Source organism: Acartia tonsa, chromosome 3 (genome assembly GCF_053477335.1).
Source record: "Acartia tonsa isolate MP-2025a chromosome 3, ASM5347733v1, whole genome shotgun sequence".
Taxonomy (NCBI): Eukaryota; Metazoa; Arthropoda; class Copepoda; order Calanoida; family Acartiidae; genus Acartia; species Acartia tonsa.
In genome coordinates, this window is record NC_137262.1 from 26,762,974 (window position 1) to 26,789,161 (window position 26,188).

At 32.7% G+C, this 26,188-nt stretch overlaps 3 protein-coding genes across 4 annotated transcripts; 2 read left to right on the top strand and 1 right to left on the bottom strand.

Moving 5' to 3' along the window:
* Positions 1-965: 965 nt before the first annotated feature.
* On the top strand, positions 966-2,625 carry LOC145313767 (uncharacterized). The gene has a single exon (XM_080153359.1). The coding sequence runs from the start codon at positions 1,373-1,375 to the stop codon at positions 1,934-1,936; it is 564 nt and encodes a 187-aa protein (XP_080009485.1). The 5' UTR covers positions 966-1,372; the 3' UTR covers positions 1,937-2,625.
* A 555-nt stretch (positions 2,626-3,180) lies between these two features.
* LOC145313768 (palmitoyl-protein thioesterase 1-like) lies at positions 3,181-11,508 on the bottom strand. 2 transcript variants are annotated; one of them, XM_080153360.1, is made up of 12 exons: positions 11,373-11,508; positions 10,909-10,992; positions 9,668-9,740; positions 9,101-9,160; positions 8,532-8,634; positions 7,207-7,262; positions 6,563-6,640; positions 5,921-5,981; positions 5,543-5,670; positions 4,928-4,987; positions 3,734-3,788; positions 3,181-3,321 (listed from the first exon to the last, which is right to left on the bottom strand). In XM_080153360.1, the coding sequence occupies exons 1-12, from the start codon at positions 11,423-11,425 to the stop codon at positions 3,206-3,208; spliced, it is 927 nt and encodes a 308-aa protein (XP_080009486.1). In that variant the 5' UTR covers positions 11,426-11,508; the 3' UTR covers positions 3,181-3,205. The 2 variants fall into 2 exon arrangements, with proteins under 2 accessions (XP_080009486.1, XP_080009487.1); XM_080153361.1 differs by lacking the exon at positions 10,909-10,992 and adding an exon at positions 10,788-10,871 and having other exon boundaries at positions 11,373-11,495.
* Positions 11,509-15,470: 3,962 nt separating this feature from the next.
* LOC145315176 (uridine diphosphate glucose pyrophosphatase NUDT22-like) lies at positions 15,471-21,681 on the top strand. Its single transcript, XM_080155216.1, has 14 exons — positions 15,471-15,526; positions 15,658-15,695; positions 16,276-16,359; positions 16,773-16,915; positions 17,718-17,773; positions 18,136-18,175; positions 18,365-18,430; positions 18,805-18,867; positions 19,283-19,353; positions 19,670-19,711; positions 20,015-20,056; positions 20,189-20,259; positions 20,783-20,863; positions 21,473-21,681. Exons 1-14 carry the CDS (start codon positions 15,515-15,517, stop codon positions 21,546-21,548), a joined length of 885 nt encoding a protein of 294 aa, XP_080011342.1. The 5' UTR covers positions 15,471-15,514; the 3' UTR covers positions 21,549-21,681.
* Positions 21,682-26,188: the final 4,507 nt, after the last annotated feature.

Below are 26,188 nucleotides of genomic sequence, written 5' to 3' on the forward strand. Positions count from 1 at the left end.
CACTTAACCCCTGCGGGCAACCCACCTAGCCCCCTGGGGTCGGTCCCCGACTTGCTGAATCATCTTAAATAATGTCCATATGAATAGATACAGTGTATTTAAGTTAAAACTCTAAGGAAAAACAATTTAAGGCAAGTTTCCACATCAAAATAGACCAAAAAAGCCTAAAAACCCCATTTCCGCAGGGTTTTTCATACCTAACCTAACCTAAAAATAAAATTTTTTGGATTTTTTTGCCATTTAGATGTAATACCTATAGGACTAGGCTTATATACCAAGTTTGAAGGGTCTAGCTCAATATTTAGACCATTTTGCTCACGGTTTAAGAGCTTATGTCATTACGCCCCCCCCCCCCCCTTATTTCAGCAATATTTAAATGAAGATAATTATGTGATAATATTAATCAATTTAAATTATGTATTTGATATTTTTATACCAATTTTATTGTTACTTATAAGAATCTCATAATTAAACAATACTCTGTTTTAATAATACATGTTACCAAAAATTGTCTAATTTAGTTTTATTCTAAATTATTTGAATTAACTACAAATTGAATTCTGAAATTTCCCTTTTTGGAGTTTGGCCTTTGTTCGTTTAAACCAATCAATCATGATTTTGTCTTCCTAATCCTCAAATGGGTTTGATGAGAACCTTTCGTATGGAGAAAAGGGACATAGTACTGTTAATTATAACACTACAAATCATTAGTTTCCTTAAAAACTTCGGGAACTTTATTGATATAATTGGATGATGCAAACTAGCAGTGTCCAAACTTTTCCACAAAGAATTTTTCTTTACAGTCGGGGTAATTTTTATTATAATTGGTGAGTTTACATCAATTTATTGTCCATTGTCTTATCCCTCAAGATTCCTGGGACAATTAATCTAACTAAAAGACTTTAATTCCCTATACAGTAAAGACGACATCTATCTATTTACAAAAATGCGCAGCAATTGTCCAATGTAAACATTTCATTAAGAAAAAAAACAACAATTTCCTCCAATCTTATTATTTGCGAAGCTACTTTATAGTTTACGTTGTCTGTCACTGCGTAACGAAATGGGGATAAAGTGATTTTCTCAGCTGCTGTCCAATGTAGAGATAGTTAAAATTCTTGTGAACCAAAGCAAGCAATGGATTTATAAAGCAAGCTATAGAGGCAGATATAAAAAAAGAGGGGGCTAATTGTTGATAAATCAAAGAGAAACCTTTAAGGCACATGACTGACGCAGCGAATTATGTACTGGATGCTCACGGACTGTCAAAGAATTAAATTTACGTTCGTATTTGTTATTTTGTTTTATTTCAGATTTAAGTATTATAATAATCTATTTCCTGTAATATGTAAAGCATGAGAAAATACACGAAATGAACGTGAACTCTTGCGACATTTGTTGGAAAGTTTTCACAACAAAAAGCAGCGTGACAGCTCACATGCGCATCCATACTGGCGAACGGCCGTATAATTGCAACATCTGCGAGAAGACATTCCGTCGCAGCGGTGACTTGTTCAGGCATGAACGGACTCATACCGGCGAAAAGCCTCACGTATGTGACGTATGCAACAAGGCATTTGTCAACAAGGGTGAACTGAACCGCCACACGCGGATTCACACCGGTGAAAAGCCCTTTGAGTGTGACACATGCAACAAATGTTTTTCCCAAAGTAGTAGTTTAAAGAAGCACAAAATGATCCACACCGGCGAGAAGCCGCACAAGTGCGACATATGCAAGAAGAGATTTACACAGGTGACCCACCTGCGGATACATAGGCGGATCCACACGGGCGAGACGCCGTACGCCTGCCTTGTATGCCGCAAAACTTTTCACAGCAGCTCCAACCTGACCTCACATAATTTGTCCGCGACACATGTTATGATGATGGCTATGGCGGTCAAAGTTGAGATTGAAGATAACGAATCTGATGAATAAAGTATGAAATAAATTTACAATTGTCAAAATTTAATAATCCTGCTTTTTTTAAATTTGCAATGTAAAAACAATATCTCTAGTTCTTATGCTTAATATTGAATAAGTTTTTAAATAATGTTTAATTTCTGTCTCAAAGAAATCTCTTAACAGTATTTCTATAATAGATTTTACTCAAATATTACATTCAAAATTTTAAGTATTTTTATGTTCTATTACTTTTAAAATAAAACATAATTACCTCTCTTTTCACAAATCTGATGTTATATATGTATGATTTATCGTTGTTGAAAAAATTTTATTTCACTTTTAAGCAGTCATTTTTTCTGTCAATTGAACATTCATTTGATTTTTTATGTCTTTTTATCATAATTTAAAATCTACCTATCACCTTTTTCCAAACCAGTTTATGATGCAAAATTCTTAATCATTTTTGATTATTTTTCTCTCTATGCAAAAGTAATTTTTGTTATCATATACGTTTAAAATTTTGAATATGTCTTATGTTTGAAGAAATTTACAAATTGTACTTGCATAGTACTTTCCTCATTGTATATCATACCAGTGCACATTTTGCTATTATTTGTGTGTTGATTTGGACATTATTGCTTAGGTACCTAATTATTATTGTAAACAAATTGCTAGTCCTTTTCTTTCAGTCTTAAATGTAAATAAAAAAAATTTTCATTAAATGATTGATTTGTTATTGTATGTAGGTGCGGGGCTAATCTACAAGTCATTTATTTTTCTTGCATTATTCTTTTTTTTCTTTTTAAATGCTATAGTCTTTTTATTTCTTTAAAAAAAAATACCCATATAGTTTTCACTCCTTCCCCCAATAAAAAAAAATAATTTATTTGTTCCTCATCATTTGTATATCCCTTGGGACATCCAAAACGATGGTCTCCAAAAGTTTGTCTGTGTTTATAATTAGCAGCTGCGACCCTATCATCTAGAAAAGGTATGATAGTAAAATAGCCTAAAACCATTCCGGAACCTATATGATGCATTCCTAAGATGAAAAACTCAATCAGTCGTGGTTAACGAGATCTTAACGGATAAACATAAACGTTCTCCTTTATATGCTGTTTCACATCAATGTTCTCCAGCGAAGCACATAATAAGCTAATGGATGTAGAATATTCGTGGAAATTGTGACAGGGGGGAAAATGTCGACTATTTAGCTTGATAACATAGACATAATTTATTTTAAATCCATTAAAAAGCTCAACATGTCATATCAAGGCTCACTGTATATTAATTTATTTTATATTAGTTAAAAATTGTAGCATTATAATTGATAAACAGAGGTCTAAGAACAGTTTCAGTGAACCAGGAGTACATCATGTTCATATGGCCGCCAGGAAGGGTATACTGGTACAGTCGTCCTGCAAAAAAATTGGTTGTGAATATCATCAAGTATTACTTAAAAATATTTAAAATTGTTAAATAAAAACCTAAATATAAGACAAAAGTTAGTCAAGGTTATTGGATATAAATTTGTGCATATTCAATAATCATAACCTAACTTAACTTAACTTTTGTCAGATTTTAAGTCATTTAGGCATTATGTCATTCAGGTGTTTTGGTAATTAGGTATTTTGTAGGATTAGGTTTTTTGTAGCAACGCCTAAAATTATGCATAAGAAAGCAATAATACACTATTTACTTACCTACTGCTTTCACTTTAAATCATTATGAAGCACATTTATCTAGCTCCTGCGTTGAACTTTACTATCCTTCTACTATCCTAGCCTAATATGAGTACAAAACTAATGTTCATTTGCTATAACGTCTTACCTGACTCCTGCAGGGTTCTCAGGCCTAACCAATCCTCTTTGTAGGCATTTGTATCCTAAATTATATATTAGTGATTTCAATTGAAATAGAATATTTGGCACTTATGACTTAGGACATTAAAGTAAAATAATAGCTACATGTAACTCTGACTACAGGGCGGGACCCTGTCCCGTTTTTGTATTGGGTCTTTGAAATCAGCATAAGAGTTTAAAGTGCAAAAGAACCGCATGCAATTTTCTAGCAGATGAAAAGGGTCTCAAACATAAAGGCCAGATATTTGACTGGATTATACATCTATACTTAATATACATTTACGGGTGAAGCTAATATACCTTTGTCAATACCTTGAAGTTTAATATATGTTGCTTAACTTCTATCATATTAAGAGAAATAAAAAGCAATTGCCGCTATCTCACAAAGTACCTTGTGAAGCACAAACCCCCCCCCCCTTTTTTTTTGGGGGGGGGGGGGTACCTAGTATTTTTATTTGTTTGTTAATTATTTTAAGTCATATTAATGGGTACAGGTTATCCCCTCAGGGTTAGGACCCCTGTCTTGTTTATGCATAAGAAAAAATCGACACCACTCTGATTTTAAAGAGGACTATCCACGAACAAGAGCAAGTGATTCTAAGCACCTTTCAGCATTGATCCTTGGCATTTTTTTAGTAAATATACTAAGTTTATGTTTATTATTTGGTTTATCGACTAAAAGGTTAGGTTGCACCATGGTTTTATATGAAAAAAACTTTTAAATGTTAAGCATAGTTTGGTGCACATTCATCAAATGTTTTGATGAGTTCAAACTGTTGTTTAAAAGATTTGACACAAAAGTATATCATTTTGATTGAAAATGTATGTTTAGAAAAGGGTTGGTAGCTTGTAATATTTTAAACAGTTTAATTAATATAATTTTGCAATTTACAGCATTTGATGCTTTTATTTTATTTTGTCCTTTGAACTTAACAAAGCAGTTGATGATATTGTATCTAAAAATGCTTTACATTTAAAGTTTTTTTCATATAAAACCATAGTGAAGCATATCTTTTTAGTCGATAAACCATTATTTAACATAAACCTAGTATATTCACTAAAAAAATACTATGGATCAATGTTGGAAGGTGCTTAAAATCACTTGCTCATGTTCGTGGATAGTCCTCTTTAATTCAAAATTAAAGCACCAAGCAAATATTACCTCCATTGGTTCAGTTTCTATATCCTGCCCCAGCTTGTAAAATCCAAACAAACTTGACTCCTTAAATGAAACATATTTCTTTAAACTAGATTATATGACGCTGGTAGCGCAGCCACTAGTTTAACATAGGTAACCTATTTAAGCTTGTAATATTGTTGACATTAAGGTAAAAATTTTGTATTTATAATTTAGAGCTAAGTGAAAATTATCACTTACTTTTTGAAAAGTTAAAACTTCTTCCAACACAATTATATGTTTAATTTAAATATTAGCCTTATTATACAGATGGACAAGGCATGAGAACCTATTCATATTGAATAGAACCTAACCCACGGGATAATAGTTGCGCCATCCCCCCTTGAATAAAATCAAATCATACAGGGCATAATAGTTACGTTATCCTCCCACAAATAAAATAAAACCACACCTTGGGGATATAAGTTGTGACATTTTAATAAAACCATTCCCTATTGCTAATAGTTGCGTCATCCTCCTACATATTAAAAAAACAATACCCTAGGTATAATAGTTGCGTCATCCTCCCACAAATTAAATGAAACAATACCCTAGGGATAATAGTTGTGTCCTCCTCCCATGAATTGAATAAAATCATACCCTAGGGATAATAGTTGCGTCATCCTCCCACATAATCATTACAAAGTTTTCAAGACTAGTGATGACTCTCTTGTACTCAGAATTCTTCTCTGGCTTCAGATTGTTCAAGTCAGATAGGAACATTGATCCTAGGGTTAATATGTAAAATGAAATAATGAAAATTATCATAAAGGTACACAACACACAAAAAAAAGATAATTTTTTTTTAAAGTAAATGCATTGTCCCAAAACAGGGAAACTAATTACCAAGCAAAGTTAGAAACTCCAGACATAGGTCGTACAATGGAAGAGTTGGCTGTTTGCACTAGTTATGGACCCTAGTTGTTATAAACTGTCACCAGAGGCATTATTCAGATTTATATGATGGTAATAACTTACTGTTGATAAATTCTGTATGGTTCAGGGGATCTCTCCAATATTGAGCTGGGGCTACCAAATGCTGAAGTTATAATTTATTAAAAATGTTTTTGAAGATTCGTTCGTCAGATTTGGAGATTGATTTGACAATGATGAATGGTTAATTTTATGATTTTTCATTTTAATATTCTTAGGAAATTGTCTGTAATACTAAACTATACATAATTTTTCATTGTGACTGAGACCATTTCTAATCAAGCAGATACTAATCAGTTTCGAGGCTATACTGAAAACTATTTTACTGGATGTTATACCTGTAATTCTGGATCATAAGCTGCAGCTGCTAGTATCTGGCGGACAAGTTCAAATTTTGTAATTTACCTGTAATTCTTGATCATAGGCTGCAGCTGCTAGTAGCTGGCGAACAAGTTCACATTTTATATTATACCTGCAAATCTGGATCATAAGCTGCAGCTGGCGGGCAAGTTCACACAGATCATGATTATTATTCTATATTATACCTGTAATTCTGGATATCAAGCAGATACTAATCAGTTTCGAGGCTATACTGAAAACTATTTTACTGGATGTTATACCTGTAATTCTGGATCATAAGCTGCAGCTGCTAGTAGCTGGCGGACAAGTTCAAATTTTGTATTTTACCTGTAAATCTGGATCATAAGCTGCAGCTGCCAGTAGCTGGCGTGCAAGTTCACACTGCTCATAATTGTCCACTGTTTCCTTAACATTAATAAATTATCAACAAAGGTGATTACTTCAAATACTCTAGTGCAGCTATATAAAATGATTAGGTAAACATAAGAGCATTCAATTTATGTTGAGAAAGAGAGGGGTAGGTTTCTGGTAGAATCCGTAAAGGTGTGTGTTTTAAGGCTTCAAAATAGTAGCAGAACGATAATGTTCACTAAATATGTGTAATAAATTTTTGTTTTAAAGTTAACATAAATTTTTATCGTTATACTACTGTTTTTTTTACTTATAACACATAACCTTTACGGATTTTACCAGAAACCTACCCCTCTCTTTTGAACGAAACAAGAAAAGAAGGAAAATTTGTGTGTTTATGCAGGAATAGAGGGATGGGACAAAGAATATAAAATTCATTCTTCTAATTGTTTTTGACTTTGGGTACTAGAACTAACAAAACTTTTCTATTTTTTTGTGCTAAATTTCCATACTTTGGGCACAAGTGCAAAGAATACGTTAAGAGGTCAATCTCTAATTTGGATGTATCTCTCAATTCAAAAAAGTTTTAGTCTAATATATCTTTTCATTGTTGAACTTACCAAGCAGTCGGGAATACCAAAGATACCATTAGATGGTGCTCCATATGTTACCAAACCTAATCATTATAAAATTACAATAGTTTTAGTTTATATTTTTAAAAGCGAAGCTTTTCTATAATTAGAGTCGGTCCGTCCGAGATAGATAGCTTTTATTCGTTAATTTAGGCATGTTATAATTGTCCTATCAATTTCAAACTTTGCATGGTGACTCCTGTAGTAGTTAGGTACGATTTAGAAAGCGTAGCAACTCTATAATCATTACCAGAATGTCCGTACGTCCATTTTAAACATGTTGATTTTTCTACTTTTAAAAAAACAAATTTTTATGTGATCTAATTATCCGTTTGATCTGATTTTTGGTATATTGATTCCTAGGACAACAAAGAACAATATTTAAGCGAAGCAACTCTTTAATCAAGTCCCAAAAATGTAAGTATGTCCATAAACATTATCCTGTATCAAGCAGTTTTTCAACAAATTTATTTACAATTATCTTTGACTCTTATACTTTTATATTCTGATTCTTCAGTTTAGACACTATACAAGTGTTAATGTCCGTTTGTCCTACCATTTCAGTGCTTCGCTTTTATGGATGTTGTCATCCTTGTTTACCTAAATATTTTTGAAAATTAGAAATAGTAATAGAATTATGCAGGATTTGTTGTCAACTTTCTGGTTACGATTATAGAGTTGCTACGATTTTTAGATCATATCTGACTATTACAGGAATCCTCATGTCACGTTTGAAATCAATTGACCAATTCTAGCATATGCCTGAATTGATTACTAGAGCATCTGTTACGGACCGATGGACGTACGGACTGACCCGATCATAGAAAAGTTATTTCTCGCATTGTATTATGAACAGCTTTTCGCGGATATTGATTTTATAATTTCTATTTTAATATTCTTGGGAAAATTCTGTAATACGACGCTATACAAAAATTTTAGTATGGCTGAGAACTGGTGAATATTGAGAAAGTTACTCTTACCCTTGATTGGAACTTGCGGACATCTCTGGGCTAAGCCGCGGATAAGCAAACATCTTACCTTTGATTGGAACCTCCGGACATTTCTGGGCCAAGCAGCGAATAAGCAAACCCCTTACCTTTGGTTGGAATCTCCGAACATCTCTGGGCCAAGCCGCGGATAAGCAAACCCCTTACCTTTGATTGGAACCTCCGGACATCTCTGGGCCAGGCTGCGGATAAGCCAACCTCTTACCTTTGATTGAAGCCTCTGTACATCTCTGGGCTAAACCTCTTATCTTTGATTGGAACCTCAGGACATCTATGGGCCAGGCCGTGGATAAGCAAACCCCTTACCTTTGATTGGAACTTCCGGACATCTCTGAGCCAAGCCGCGGATAAGCAAACCCCCTTGGGATAATCCGATACCATAGTAACCATTCGCCAGTTTGGGGTCAGACTTTCATGGACAACACATATTTTTTTTGCTTAGTTAAAATTATTTTTTAGAGTTTAAAAGAACTTTATTATTTTCTTAAGAAAAATAAATTTGCTGTCATAAATTTTAAATGAACAATCTCAGAAAAATAGCCTTAAACCACCCCAGCACCTAGGCGAAGCTTCTAGAAGAAAAAATCAGTGCAATCAAAAAAACTTACCCCTTTATGAAATTAGACTATTTACTTTGTCCCCAGCCACTACGGCTTGGTGAAGGAATTCAGGAAAATAGCCTGAAACCACCACAAGACATTTCTAAATCTTTCCTGAAAAGTACAACGTGGTCCGTCAGTCTCTCGTACATGCTACAAAAGACAAATTTCTTCATAATAAAGGTTACAAGATTTTTTACGCTTTGCAACTTATGGTTGTTGTCATTCTTGTTTAATATTCATTTTCTTTAATAGAATAAAGTACATAGTTGTTGCCTTAATGTTATTACAGACATGTTCAACTTGGTTCACAGCTGTCATAATTATGCTATCCCACTAAAATTAACAAAATATTAATAATTGCATATTAAAGGAAGCCTGTAGCAAATATCCGATAATCCGAGTATCTTTTGCAGGCTTACTTTAAGTTTGTTATGTGTCTTTTAAGATAATTCTGATATTATTACAGACATGTTCAACTTGGTTCAAAGATGTCATTATTTTGCTATCCCACTGAAATTAACAAAATCATTATTATTGTATTTTAAAGAAAGCCTGTAGTAAATATCCGATAACTGGTATCTATTGCAGGCTTACTTTAATTTTGTTATGTGTCTGTTAAGATCACATTGATATTATTATAGACATGTTCAATTTGCTATCCCACTTAAATTAACAAAATGTTGATAATTGAAATTTAAAGAAAGTCTGTAGCCAATATCCGATAATCAGGTAGGAGGGGGGAGGGGGGGCTGATTGTTCCCCATTGAGAACAGCTTAAAACCACCACAAGGCATATTTTTAGACAGAGAAGCAAAACCACTTTTATTAAGAATATCTTACTTGATCTTGAGCGCAGTCATTTCCAATTTGAACATTGTAAACATAAACCCCAGGAATTTCTCTCTCCAACAAACTAAAAATCGATACATTGGATTACTTGGATATTGCAAAAATATCTAATGTACTTTAATTAAGTGATGCTTACAGTTGGCAAAAAACGGCCCTTTCCCCCCATCAACCCTTATTACTTCATCCCCTTCCTCCCTACTGGATGAGCGAACATTCCAATAAATGAGGTCCATTTTAGTAACCTAAATTAAGGACAAATTTTCCCCTGTCAATTAATTCACGTATTCTATTTTCCATACCTTTAACATATACAATTTTCACAAAAAAACAGCCGTCTAGCTGAGAAATCACATTCCCCCCCCCCCCCATTCCATAGCCCTACGAACAGTATGACAGACGCACAGACAGAATGAATTAGAGAGTAGCATTACAACTAAACTTTTATGTCAATGTTTTAAACGTGTTTACTATGAAATTAATCTTCACAAAAAATGTAATAAGAAACGCAACTCCATTACATAAAGCAGGGCTCGGCAGCCGCGTATAAGCCTCAGTGAAATCGTCATATCATAACCTAAAAATTCTGCTGTGTGTCATAACATGTTCCTAAACAGACAACCAATCTTTTCAGATTTTTTTTACACAGCTGATTTAAATTTGAGGCAGCTGAGGCGCGGCTGCCGAGCCGTGAAAAAAGGGCTGCATGCAGTTATTTGGAATCAAACACGCAAAGCAGTTTAGTTTAATATCTACAATATAAAGTTACACACATTATACTATTTTTTGTTGTGAACTTTTTAGTAAGTGTTTATGTCAAGAGTTTCATATTTCTTATCTTTTTATTGAAAATATAAAATTACAATGAATTGTAAGATTTTAAAATCAATATAATCCTTTATTTTTGAAAACAAACAAAATTATCTTTCACTATAGAAAGAGGGGATTTCTTTTCTCGACTAGGCACTCAAATTTCAAATCTATTCGAGTTTCAATAGCTATTTATCGCATCATATTATAGACACCTTTCCGCGGATGTTAAAATAAAATAATATAAGATTAAAACCAGTTTTATTCGCTCCAAGGGGCTGAAACCATACTGTAAAATAAATACCTTTTCAAATCAGTAAGTTCATGAGCTTCATTACACGAGCCAATGCCATGCCAAATCACAAAAGGAGTGTGCTCACACAATATTCTTAATAAAGAATATAAAAAATTTACTGCAGACATACCTTTTAAGGCCTGTTAGTTGTCCATCTTGGTAGCAAGAATTGATGCCGTGCCATATCACGAAAGGAGTGTGCTCGCCGAAAATTCTTAAATATACAAAAAAATGTGGTGCTAAAACTATTAAAGTATAAGAATAGAGGGGAGCCACGGGATGGGAGAGCCAGATCCAACTTTCAATCGGGTTTGATTTTTGAATATCAGCCATTAGCGTCATAAATATAAACTTAGCCAGGTCGCTACAAAAGAGCAGAAAACATAATGCTAGCAGGCGTAAAAGGTCCCCACCACTTAAACCAGGTAGTTGTCTGGGTTATACATCTATTCTTTCACTTAAAGTATATTTGAATAAATACATGTATTTCTTGCATAACCTCAGAGAAATTAAAGTTTTCTCCATTCCGCTTTTTTTGTAGGCCGACCGACGGATATTTGGATTTGTAGAGTAGCTTCGTTACTAAAAACTTACCCGTTCAAGAAAGTTAAATTTAGAAGAAAAACAAAAATAAATTTTGTCAACATTTTGAAACTGTCTTAGTGAGTCTTGAAACAAAACTATTTTTATTTAGAAAAGATAAAAATTATTTTTATTAGCTTCGAAGCTACTCTATAGTTTACTTTGTCTGTAAGTCCGTAACACTATAGGGAAAATGTGATTTTCTCAGGTGCTATCTCCCTTCCCTCTCAGGTAAGAATTACCTTGCCCCAGTAATTGCCCTGGGAGGGTGCGCTTGAGAAAGATGAGAATGTCATTTATTTTTATTTTATGTTTGCATTTTGTAATTTTATTAAGCCTTTGGATAGTTTTAGGCTATTTTAATTAAATCCTCGATATTTTAATTTTAGTTTTACGCCTTTGAATGGTTTTAGGCTATTTTTCTGCCCTCATCATTTCTATTTGAAGACAGATTCCACTAATGCTAGAGGCGAATCAGCTCTAAATATGTTATGTTTATTAATTTGAAAATATATTAAGTAGTGAGCTTTTATTGTCTGTAGCGAAGGATCTCGATAACCGCTGAACCAATACGATTGTCTTTTTGAGTGAGGCTTCTTATCAATTCTGAGATGGTACTTTTATTTCTATAAATAAGTCTGAGTATGATTTAGGCTATCTTTCTGCCATTCCCCAACCTTTTGCTTCTAATATAGAGGCCCTAGATGCTAGGGGTGCAGTCGCTTTTTTAAAGTACGCAGATAATAATGTCCTTGTTTATTAATCTGCATCATTTATTATTATTATATTTTTGCTTGTTGTAATTTTATTATCTTTGAACATTTTTATTGATTTATTATTATTACAAAAAGTTCATAGGTATAAATGTAAAAAAAACTGTTTGCACTTTAAAATTAAGGTGTAATCAAGGTCCTCCCAATGAGGTAAATGGTAAAGGGTAGAGGATTATTAATTATTTTTCTCAGGGGAGGTAAATTTCAGGGATCTAAAGAAATAAGACAATGGCCAATAAATTTATGTACATTACCAATGATGATACATAAAATTACCCTTTTAGTAGAGTGAAATTAGTGGTTGAAATGTTTGAACACTGAACTTAAAAAGCCAACCAATTAAAATTCAAAGTGGTTGAGCCAACGAATAAAAAAACATTACTATAAATATACTATGTTTAAAAATCAGCTGAAAGAAGCAGCAAATAGTGCATAATAAAAAATGACGTCATACATTACAAATGACTAATGACAGGCCAGCATATATTTTATCATTGGTCAATATAGTATATGTATATACTCACCTACTATTGGTCATTTGTATTGTATGGCGTCATTTTTATTTGCTGCTTCCAACTGTAAGTCTAAACCTGACCTAAATATGGCAATGTATTTTTTTTAAATTCTCCCCATTCAAACTGGTTTAAATTTTAGGCTTCTTCGTGGCTGACTCGCGGCTGCCTAGCCCTGCAAAAAAAACCGCATTAAGGCATATTAAATATCAAAACATGCTACTGACTTGTAAAACTAAGTACCCTGCCCCCCCTCCACCTTCCTTAATCCTTAACAGTCGGGCCCCTTGCCGCACCTTTAATAAGATATAATGCGTTGTTTAAGTCAAAAAAATATTTTTCGTCTATACGTGGAGAACACAGTAATAGTGTCTAAATGATAATGACGTAACAAAAAAAATTAGCCAATGAGAGGCCACTATAAATTTTACCATTGGTCAATAGCGGCCTCTCATTGGCTATTTTTTTTGTTACGTCATTATCAGCCAGACACTATTACTGTGTTCCATACGTGGATGACCCTGCCAGGTTTGCTGGCATCCTGTGCCCGCTAGGATGGAGATATTCAAAAAATTCTCAGTTATGTGTCATACCCATATTTAAAAAGTCACTCAGTTATAGCCCTCTATCTTTTACAAACAGAAAATTATATAGAAAAACAGAAGGGGGGGGGGGGTGTTAAAACGTCCTTGAATTAGAATTCTTGTGTATCATACTGTATCAATCGATATATAATTACTTTAAATAGCTTTTTATAAACTAAATTAATTATTGACACTTGTAAGAAGAGAAGCTATTATATGATAAACTATTTCAGTTTGACCGTCCGTCAGTTCTTGACCATATGAGGGAAATTTGCTTTTCTTGGCTTCTATTTAAGATAGACGAATAACATTTTTTGTGAAGATTATTTAAACCAATGAGCACCAACTATATAATTCACTTTGTCCGACGGTCTGTCAGTCAGGCTAATAAAATATTTTATAAGTATTAAAACTTATAAACAGGGATCGGAAGCCTCACGTAAGCCGCGTGTAAGCCTCAGTGAAATCGTGATTTTATCACTATAAAATTTAGCTGGATGTATAAAACGGCTCTTTAGCAGACAATCCTTCTTTCTTAAATTTTTTTTTCTGCTCACAAGCAGGTTTAAAACTGAGGCTTATGCGCGGCTTACGTGAGGCTTCCGATCCCTGCTTATAAAAACATGCGAAAAGTTTCGTGTTTTTACTTCTAATAATTTATTCTTGATTCATTACCACTGAAAATCCGCTTTTTAAATTAATTTGTATTTCCTTCCATTGTGCTTTGGTACTTATGGATATTGTCATCCCTGTTTTTTTACAGTATAAAATTTTAAGGACATAAAATATTCAGTATAGCCAACTAGTCAGTTTAATTAACGTTTGATTATTATTATTTTTTATGAATCTTTTTGTATATGATAGTAATTTCAGTCGAAAAATAAAAATAAATTTTCTCATCAGTTTTTAGCAATTAAATAGCATATGAATGTACGTACAGACGGTTGACAACAGGGAATGAAGAAGTTCTTACTACTTACTACTTTTTCATTTTTTAGCTCAAAACTTTGGGTACTTCTATTAAATCTTGATTTGTTTGTTAAAAACTAGCAGTGTCCTTTCATTTCAACCAATAATTTTAATCTTGTACATCAGTATATCCTCCATTGTCTTATCCCTTAAGATCCCTGATTTAAACCCTTTGATGAATGGATATATTATATCTTGGATGTTACACCAGATTTTCATGATCCCTATTTAAGTGAAACCCAAAGCGGGCTGAAATAACGAATAACCATCCCCCATCCAAACCTTCTACCACATACCCTACCCTCTGTAACGAACTGACCAATAAATGAGCTCCATGTTAGCAACCTAAAGATATTTATAATTTTACCCATGACATAATATCCACGTTTATTCTATATCCATTCTTTGAATCTTTGATATCAGCTTTCTATTCCCTACCTTTCTAGCTTTCTTCTATAATATAATATTTGTAAAAATGCAGAAAATAGTCAAGAGCAGACAATTATTTACAAAATAATCTTTAGCTAAGCCAATTTAAAGTTATTTTGCTGGTGTTATTTTCTTTTTGATTATGTGATTTTAAATTATCTTATTTATTGTTTATGTTATTTAGTGAAATCAAACCTTATTTCATATAGTAGTAACGTTTTATTGTCTGTGTTTAAGATTAAGAGTTATCCAAATCCATTTTAGGGAAGCTTCACATACGTACCGGGGTGGAATTAGGCTGAAATACGTCGTATATACCTAGCTATATAAGTACGTGTTAGATAGGTACACCTATCTTGGAGATCGGTGTACCTAATATATATATATGGTAACCTTCCTGTAGTTTATATAATATTTTCATATATTTCTAACTAATATGTAGTATTTTATACAATTTAATTATTATTATTCTTATACATAGAAATTATATAAAATAGAATGTTTGTCTGTATGTGTGTTAAAAGGATCTCGCGCAGCGCTGAACTGATATGGTTCTCTTTAACAGTGATATATTTCTTATGTTTCTCAGGCCTAGGAAAGGTTTATAACCGTTTTTTTAGAAGGTACAACAACCCTCCTGAGAGAAATTGCCCCTAGAAAAAGACCCCTTCTAAATTTTTTTGCTTACTCTTTTAAAAATTAAAATTCAAAGTGGGTAATCGGTTCCCTGCTCCGGCCCTTTACGTGTTTCTAGAGGCCTCTAAGGGCGTAGCCGCTAGGTATTGCTATAAATGTAAGAAAAATTTTTCATAATTTGTTACCTAATTATCTTTTAAAAATTTCAGATACATGTTATTGAAAATTTTGTAATATAGAGAAAATTTATTATGGAAAGAAGGGTAAGTATTAAAGTCTCCTATTCACAAATTATATAAAAAAAGTAGGGGGGGGGGGGGGGGGTGGTTGTTTAGTGGTCAACAGGCAATATGTGAGAAAGCACCGAATAACCTAAATATTTGTTTGTTTGTAGGTTGATATTGATGGAATTGAATCCCATAGCTTTATCAGGTTAATAGTTTTTAGTAGCGAAGCTACTCTACAAACTCTATAATTCACTATTTCTGTCGGTCTGTTCGCAACGCTATGTGGAAATGTAATTTTCTCGGTTATCATTTAAGATAACTGAAATTTGATTTGAATGTTATCTGTACTAATAAGCATCCATTATATAATCTACTTGGTCCGTCGGTATGTCAGTTATGCTTTAAAAAACATAAATACTTTTTTCTCCTATGTTTCATCGCATATTCTCTCTTTCCTTTAAGATATGGTTTATAAAATAATTTTCAACTTACAGAACCCAAAATGCTATAATCTCTAAAGAAGTATACAGACAGACAGTGACAATCGATTATTATTACTTGGATGGTTTTCCAGATTTTCATATACTCTGATGAAGTGATCCTCGCAGCTGAAAAAAATAACTATACCCCTCCCCCCCCCCCCGTTCCTCACAATTCACATTATTCCCTCTCCTCCAACTGGGTGAACGAACTGACCAATAGATAAGGTTCATAATAGCAAACTAAATTGATGACAAATTTTCTCCTGTCAATATATCCACGTATTCTGTATCCATTGTATTTAGTGATGGACATGGGATAAAGATGGACGCTGTAACAGTGGATTTTAATGCATCCAAATATGCTATGGTTGAAGATAAACAAATGAGGTAAATATAAAGTATATTACATTAATAGCGAAGCACCTCTATATCAAGTCTAAAAAGGTTAATACGTTGATATCAAATATTTTGGTTTTAAGCTACAAATTTAACATTACTACAAAAAAAGTTTTTGCTTAGATTTCGAAATAATATTCTGTTTTTTTAAAATTAAAAGTGCATGTTAGAATTGTCCCATCGATTTAAAGCTTTGCAAGGCGATTAAAAAAGTGTAGCAACTTATAATCATTTCTAGAAAGTCTGTAGGTTCATTTAAAACATGTTGACCTTTTTGCATCAAATATATTTATGTTATACTTATCCTTTTCATCTGATTTTTTGAATAGTAATTAATAGAACAATAAGGTACGATTTGTTTAGACTTTGCTTTACTTTTATTTTCACTGTTTTTTTAACTATAGAAACAACATTGAGAAGAGATGGGAAGAACTTACGAGTCAAAACAACAGAATTTACAATAAGAGTAAATTCAGAATGGAAAACTTTACTTTTGATGAAACAGTGAAAAAAGTTCATTTAGAGGTTGGACTTACTGATTATAAAGGTAAAATTATTTCCAGTATGGCTATTCATTTGCGCTGGATTAGTTAGCAGCCAAACTCAAATAATATGTATCGTATCGTAACAGAGACAATTTTCTACAAATATTAAAATAAAAATCCCAAAATTGGTTTAATCTTATAATTTTTTATTTTAATATCCTCAGAAAGCTGTCTATTATACAATGTGATAAATAACAATTATGATTAGAAGTAATTTTATTTTATTTTCTACAAGCGGATGTGCCCCAAGTATCTCGGTACTCTGTAAGCTTATATTTTAAGAAGATGGTGGGGGGATAGAATAGTAGCCTAAGCCCATCCAAGGACTTAAATTTAGAAGTGTTTAGCCTAAAACCATCTAATTTTGTATTGAAATTAGAGATGTTTACTAATTTATCGTTCATTGTCCTATCACTTAGGATTCCTTTGGGGGTGCAGTGTAACAGAGAACATACTGAATTCGGAACGTCTGTTTTTCCCTGTACTCGCATGTATTTTTATTATTTAATGGCGTCCACAAGAGACCTCTAGTGACCCTTGAAGTGAAAGTTAGGGATAGTGAAGTCAACCCCCCAGCCCCCCTGTTTATTTTTTTTTTAAAGTCAAAATATTGATGATTTTTTTTTTGGGGGGGGGGGGATGATTTCTCTTTTGAGGGTTGTGGTACCCTCCCTCAAAATAATTAAAATCCTTCCCAGGACCTATGAATTCTACAGAAGAACCATATCAGTCCAGTAATTATTAACATCCTTCGGTACAGAACACATCCTGTTTTATAAGGACGGATATACTTAAATTTTTTAGATTTGCAAGGAACAAATTTAACAGAAAGCTCTTCAATGTTAGTTGATACTTCTAAGGTGAAATTATTTTTGATATTTTCTTAGTTTAATAGAAGATTTCTATAATTAAGGTGGGTCTGTCTGTCCGCAACGGATATCTCTATTTGCATGTTAGGACTGTATATCAATTAAAAATTGTATAATAATTCTGGAAATAGTTACAATTTATAAAGCGTAGATTACTAGATACTCTGTAATCTTGACCAAAAAGTTCGTATGTCCATGTTGTCATCCTTTTATAATTCGAGTATTCTATAAAATTTCATAAAAAAAATATAGTTATGTAATAAGAAAAATAACTATGTCCATTATAAGTAACAATAAATTATTGAATAATATTGTAGAGTAGCTGCACTAACACAGCTATTTTTTTTGTTAAGGACGATGGTACAAGATTTAAAAGGCTCAGTCAAGCTATAGGTAATTGTTATTATTTGTATACTGTCATAGACAGCTTTCCGCAGTTAGTAAAATAAAAAATTAAAAGATTAAGATCATTAGGGTGATAAGTTAGTCACAACTGTTTTTATGTAGTCTATTTCATATCAGCCATTATCCAATGCCATATAATCATGAAAATTGGATAATTTGACAGCTGAATGCTTTTAGGTGTTGGAGGTTGGGTGATTACAAAAGACAAGAAAACATTCTTCATACAAAATGCTACTTGGAAAGGTAATCATAATATATAAGTTTATAAGGTTTTTTGTCTGAAGCTTAGGATTTCAATAATTACATAACTGATTGAGTTCTACTTTAGAAGAAGCTTAACATAGGTCTTGGGATGGTGTTGAGCTATTCTAATTTTAGATTTAAGCATAGGTATGGATTAGAACAAAATTGTCTATATACATCAGAACCATATTTGGATTATGGATTGAAAACGAAGTAGCTTTTAATAGGTTATTTTATTTTAGTTAGTTAATGTAAATGATTGCCCCCGCAGGGTCTAGAAACAGGAGAAAAGCTTCTGTGAAAATACGACGAAACCCGCTACTTCGTTTTCTTTCCATGATACCCATATTTGATTTCTTAATTGTACTTTTCAGGTGAGCAAGGTGGTAAGCTTGACCGTCCTGGCGGCCATCCAGAACCCGAAGAAGCATCCATAGGTACAGTTTAATTTTATGGTTGGTATGGCAATTTCCCTTAATGTGCCTTGTCGAGCACAGAAATTCCCCTCCTTAATTGAGATGAATGGATAATAACAAAGGTATAGTTTCTTTTTGTTTATTTATTTATACTTTGGGTTAGGTTAGTTTGGGTTATAATGGGTAGTCCCGCAGTAGTTTGGCAAAAGAAGAAAAAAATACCCCTCATTTATTTTCAATTAAAAAAAAAAATAAAGGGATATGCGTTTTGAGTTAAAGCACCAGTATCTTAAGAAATAATATAGCCCTCGTTGGCCCAGGCCTTCTGACCCTCGAGGCTAACAAAACTGGATTTAATCTTATAATTTTTCTGTTTGAAATCTGTGGAAAGCTTTCTATAATTCGCTGCTATAAATATTTTTATCTCATATCCTAGAAAGTGGAGAGCAAGATGAAACAAAGCTGTTATCTGAACATGTTCTCAAAGAATTATTCACGGCAGAACAGGTCAATTTTCTAAAAAAAAAAACATTATGATTTAAGTAATCTTTATACAGAAAAACTTTTTTATTTCTTTTTAAATGTTAATACTATTTGCAATCAAAAATTGTATTAAATAAAGAATGAATTAGTTTTATGAATAACAAAAAAGATAAAATATGAAGATATGCCCAGTCTCGTTATTTTTATATAAATTTTATTTATAAAGTACAAATTTGCAGAATAATGGTACAACAAAATTTTTTTTCTACAATTGAATTTGAAATATTTGTAAAGCCGTACTTTAATAATTTATACATCTACATTCTACATATTTATTTAGAAAGAGATAAGAGATGAAATAAATATAGGCTTAGATAGACAGGTAAAGTTTACAACCATTTATAAAGCAAAATTTTTCATTAATAACGGTCTGTCTGTCCGTAACGGTTAGCTCTTCTCGATAATATAGACACTTTGAAATTGTCCTATCGATTGCAAACTCTACATGACGATTCCTATAACAGTTAGGGACGAAAGCGTAATAACTTTATAATCGTTGCCAGAAAGTGCATACGCACTATTAAAAACATGCTGATTTTTAATAAAATCTCTCGTAGCGTAACAAACGGACTGACAAAGTGATTTAAAAATTAAGTTTACTACTAAATTTTCTTTTTGTATTTAGAGTGAACCAGAATTGCTTGGTGCAGTCTTCAATTTAAATTTGGTAATTTTAATTGGTTAGCGCAACTAATTTATACTTCAGAATGTCTGATATCATAAATTTACAATAAAAGTTAATTCAGTTATGGACCCTAAATGTAAAAAAGCTTCGCTTAAAAAAACTCTTTTCTTTTAGGGTGGAAGAATAGGTCTTGAGTTCAAAATAGATGTAGATCTTACAAGTGAAGAAATTTTACAATTATACAGGTGAAACATCCATTTTTTTAATACAAAATAGCATACATTAGTGTTAAATCATTTATTCGATATTGTTATCAAAATTTTGAAAGCAGAATTTTTCTTATAATTTTCTGGGTATGAAAATTTAAATCTTATTTCTTATCAGCAATTCAGTTTTTTAAGAGAATGTTTTTTTAGAGGTTTTTAGACTTGGAAATAGCGTTTGACTGAATGCTAGGATTAATTGTAAAAAGATTTGAAATCAATATTCTTGTAAGAATATCAGTGTTGGTAAAAAAAGGGTCATTATTGTCTAGGGTGGAAACCTATGGGCGTGTATCGACTCCCTTAAGTTTTCCAAGGAATAGATACACCCCCTTCTGTAGCACGCCCATGAGTATTTGTGAAGAGAGTGTTTTTGCTTTTGATTAGCAAGAATAGAGCAATTCTGAAAATTAAAAAAAAAATTTAGTAGGGGGGGGGGGGGGGGGTCCATGTTCTAAAAATGAATTTAAGTGAGTAAAAGCACCCAAACATCTGTTTATTTTAGTAAAGGAGACCAGAAGGAGGCAGATGAGACAACGGGTCTAGTTTTCTTTGATCTGGCTCTGGTTACCAACTTGGATCACAGGTACGGAAGATTTTTCTTCAGTATGGCTTCCATTCCGGTTAATGTCCGCTTGATTAGAACTGGTTCTGATCTATGCTGAAAAATTATGTATAGTTTCGCATTGGATAGTTTCAGGGGTAGCTATTGTAACCATAAATTCTACAATAAATCACGAAACCTTTTAAAGTATGTGGAAGTATATTTTGTTTTAACATGTAAGTGAAGAGGGGTGGGTAAGAAGGGAGAGTCAAAGGGGAAGGGGGTTGTAAAAAATTTTCCTTTAGAATTGTTAGTCAGAATATCATTCCCTTGTCCCTGGATTGTTTTCCACTAATATAAAATAATTTTACATTTTAATATCCGCAGAAGGCTGTCTATGTCTAAAAATATGAAGCGATAATTAACTATTCTATTATGGCTTCAGATCCGGGAAATATCTGCTGGATAAGAACTGGTTCTGACCTAAAGAGAATAATCATGTATTGTTTCGTATCATAGACATTTTTCTATGAATAGTAAAATAAAAGTTGTAAGTTAAATTTCATTTTTTGGCCCGTAAATTCGGCCCCGTGGGTCTAACAAAACTGTAATTAGTATTAAGATTTGTAATGAATTACTTTTTATTTTCAGTATTCTCTCGCGACTGACCCCTCATGCAACTGGATCACTTCGGTTTCTCCAACAAATTGCGCCAACTTTATTGTAGCTGCGCTTCTTTGCTTATTTATTATTGTTTGTGCTTGTTATTTGTAGAACTATATCTTGATTTTTTAGGTGTTATTTACATATTGCATTTTTAGTGCTTAATGCAAAGTGCTTGTTGAGTACTGATAGCTCCCCGGAACCTGCAAGGGCTACCTAATACCTAATATAGCCTAGCCTATCTTAACCTGAGGTGAATTCTTAAAAAACTTTTTCCTCACTAAAATCAGTTTGCCCCAATAAAATTTTAGTGAGGCAAAATTATCCCCTCTAAATTTTTTTAAACCCCCTCACTGATTTTAGTGAGACAAAAGTTTTATAAGAATTCACCTCTGAAGTAATAAACAAGCAACGAAAAACTCCCCCTCCTTATTTTCAATTAATTTCCAAATTAGAATGGAGGGATTCAGTGCTCAACAAAGTACTTTGCGTGAAGATGTTATTTTTTCTTTTATGAATATTAATTTTTTATAATGTTAGATAGTATTGTTTTATTTTAAATTAAATTAAATTGAATTATGTATTGTTAAAAGTTATTTTTAAGCGAAGCAACTCTACAATTCAAACTTTCTGTTCATTTAAGTTTAACGCTCGGGGGGGGGGGGGGGGGAATATATATTTTCTCATATGCTATTTAAGATGCCAAAAGTTCTAAAAGTAATTTGTCAATTTTTAAATTACCCTGAGTAGATATTCACACAACCTTTTACAAATGTTGAAAATTTCATCTGTCTTTCATAGCAGCTGAGAAAATCACGTTTCCCCCATTGTATCGGACTGTCTGACAAACATACAAAGTTAATTATAGAATGTTTTGGCTTCTAAACAGGGGGATTTGACAAGAGAATATAATCCTATTATAGACAGCTTTCCGCGGGTATTAAAATGAAAACTTATAAGATTGATACCTTTTTTTTGTTAATTTTATAATTTTTATTTAAATACTCGTGAAAATTGTCTGTAATACGATGTTATTATTGTTTTTCAGTATGGCTGAGAACCGGCTCTAATCCAACGGATATTAATCGGTTTCGAATTTATTCTGGAAAAAAGTGGGCGGAGCATCTAAAAGGGCGCGAAGAATGAAAACTTTAATTATCCCAGACAATAGGAATTCTAAATCTAAGTTAATTACTATTCTATCCATCTTTTTATTAGTAGCGAACCTACACTATAATTCACTTTGTCTATCCGTCAGTCAGTCCGTAACGCTGTGGGGGAAATGTGATTTTCTCGGCTGCAATTTAAGATAGACAGCTGATTTTTTGTGTGAAGATTCCTTTGACATATGCGCATCTAATATATACATATTTTTATCCGTCTGTCTGTCGGTCAAGCTTCAAAAGATGTAAACGTTATTTTTCCCCTGATTTTCTTGGAAATTTTGCATATTTTGTCGCTTTTTTTCTTTGTTATGAAAGCTAAATATTTGTTCTATAGCTCACTTTGTCTGTTTGTCCATTCCTTGATATTTTTGTGCTTTGCTACTTATGGATGTAGTCATCCTTGATTTTATCTATCTATCTATGCATCTAATTACAATTCTTCAGTGGGACGGGGGGGGGGGGGGTAATTAAAAGTGCCGCAGAGTTAATCCAATATTGGCCCGCCTATCATTCTATCATCTACGCCTCACCAGGGATCTTTAGGGATAAGACAATGGGTGATAAATTAATGTACTTCCCCAATGATGATGAAAAAATTATTTTTTGTGTTGATGAAAAACTTTGGTTAAAAATTTTAGACACCAACCAATCAAGCTTTAATATGAAAATTATAATTATAAAACTTTGTGTACCATTATGATTTTAAGTCTAATAATCCCCTTCTCCCTGACCTCTTAACCCATCTTCTTCTTTTGAACGATGACAGACAAAATTAGAGTCCGATTTTGTACAGCACATATTTTTTCTCTCGAGTTTTGCATATATTTTAAAGCAGGAAAACGGTATAGCCAACAAGCGAAATAAATCTAAAATAATATTTGGGGGGCAGATAAAAGGTCGTAAATTTTATTATTTGTTGCCCCAAACAACAGCTGAAAATCACGTATAGGTTTCGTGATTTTTTTTCCGAATTCATTTCGTTGTTGGGATAAGTTGACTTTAAAGGTGTGTTTAATAAATGTATACCTAGAACATAGAGATTTTAAAAAATTATTTTTGATTAAACTATCACAAGCAGTATTTTATGAGTTATTTGGTCTTGTACTTTTTTTAACTTGCGTACATTCTTGGTCTATTAGGTCTTTGTAATCCTTGGAAACCCTTCTCTTTATTTTTGTTGTTCCTATTCCAAAATTTAATAATAAGTGTTTCTACCATTTAACCAAATACTTAGAAAGAACAGCAAAAGAAAGAAAACCATTTCATTCGTTAACAATAGATTACATTACACTAATTTTATAGTAACCACTCTTATACTTTAAAACAAGGATGACAATATCCATAAGTAGCGAAGTACAAAAAATGGAAACCTTTCACATGATTTTTATAATTTTATAGTTTGTAGCATAACTGATAGGCCAACATTAAATAATTTATTGGACGCTTATTCGTATAGGGAATTTTAACACAAAAATAGCTGTCTATCTTGAATAGTAGTTGAGAAATTTACCCAATGGCGTTACGGACTGACGGACAGAATGTACGAATGTTCTTCAAAAATTGAATTTATATTTTAATTTGAAAGTTTGCTTATTGTAGCTTTATAGTAAAAACACTCTGAATCTAAAATCTATGATTGACACTTGTATTGAAGGGTCTATTCTATATGGACTACAACAATTATTTTCAATTTTTATACAACATTCATTTTTCAATTTGAACACTATGAGAGACCTTTCATTAAAAAAATCTACATTTGTTGTTGTTTTTGGTAGCGAAGATAATTTATAATTCACTCAATCTGCCCGTCCGTAATAAAATAAGGAAATACGGTTTTCTCGGATGCTATTTAAGGTACACTGTTAATTTTGTGTGTAAAGATACCTTTTACCAAAGATCATCCAGTATACAGATTACTTTATCAGCCACTCTGTCGGTCATGCTACAAAATACATTATATAATGATATGTTTTTTCGTTTTCTTTCCTTTTATGACCAACCATTTTTGTCCTGCGCTTCTTATGGATATTGTCACCTTAGTTTATGTGTACTTAGAAATTGGCAGGGATCCTAGGGGATAAGACAATGGCAGATAAATTAATGTAAATCCATATTGATTATACACATAAAATTACCCTTCTGTTGATTACAATTATGGTAGTTCAAAAGTTTGGACACTCAAATTAATGAACCTACCAATCAAGATTCAACAAAAGTCCTCAAACCTTCATTGAAAACTTTGAGAACTGTTGTAATAAAAAGTCCAATACCCCTTCCCTCCCTGGGAAGTATGAGAGTACAACTGTACACATCCCACAGATTAGTCTTGAAGATCAAATTTTGTTGTTATGATGTTCTGCCCATTATAATAATTGACTACAATGTCTAAACTTATTGTTATTAACTTTAAAGCTTATAACAGTTAGGGAGTTGAATCCATTTTTATAGAAGCAGAAATATAATCTATGATTATGGTTTTGACCCTCTAAAACTGTAATCTACCTTTCCACTTTCCCCTCTCTTGGTGAAGATATCTTCAACGCCGATACGATTTTTGAAATGTAAGATTCTACTTTCCCTTCTCTTGGTGAAGATATCTTCAACGCCGATACGATTTTTGAAATATAAGATTCCACTTTCCCCTCTCTTGGTGAAGATATCTTCAACGCCGATACGATATTTGAAATTTAAGATTCCACTTTTGCCTCTCTTGGTGAAGATATCTTCAACAAGAGAGACAAAAGTGGAATCTTATATTTCAAAAATCGTATCGGCGTTGAAGATATCTTCACCAAGAGAGGGGAAAGTGGAAGGGTAGATTACAGGTTTAGAGGGTCCAAACCATAATCATAGATTATATTTCTGCTTCTATAAAAATGGATTCAACTCCCTAACTGTATAAAGTCAAAGTCGGTGAATTATTGAAAGCGAAGCTTTTCTAAATACAAATAGGATTGGTTTGTACTTATTTAAAAAAATCTTTTGATTTCATTCAAACTTTTCATGATGATTCTTGTCATAAGAAAGCTTGATAAATTAATAATCATTGCCAGAAAGTTCATAAATTCTATCGGTTAAGCCCCTAGAGGCCTCTAGGGGCACTGAGGTGGCCCTTTGGAGAGTGGCGGTACCCTCCCAAAAATTAATTTAAAACCTTCCCGAGACCTATGGGAGAACTATATCTGTTCAGCGGTTAGCGAGATCCTTCGCTACAGACAAAAAATCTTATGTGATAGGATGATGAGTTCAAGCTTATTTGAAAACAACATTTTAGATTTTTGTGCTGTAACTCTATTATGATGTTCGTTTGTCCGACTATCTGATCCATTAAGCAGAAGCTTCTTTAATTGCTTCTATGGATTGTATCATCCTTGTCATTATTAACTTTATAAAGCTTAGAGTCAAAGTCGGTGAACTATTGGAAAAGAGATTTAATACAATTAGTTTTGATATGAACAAAGAAAGTACATAAAAGACATCAAGACCGACAAATAGCATTTTTAAAAGCGCAGCTTTCCTATAAGTAGGGTCGTTCCGT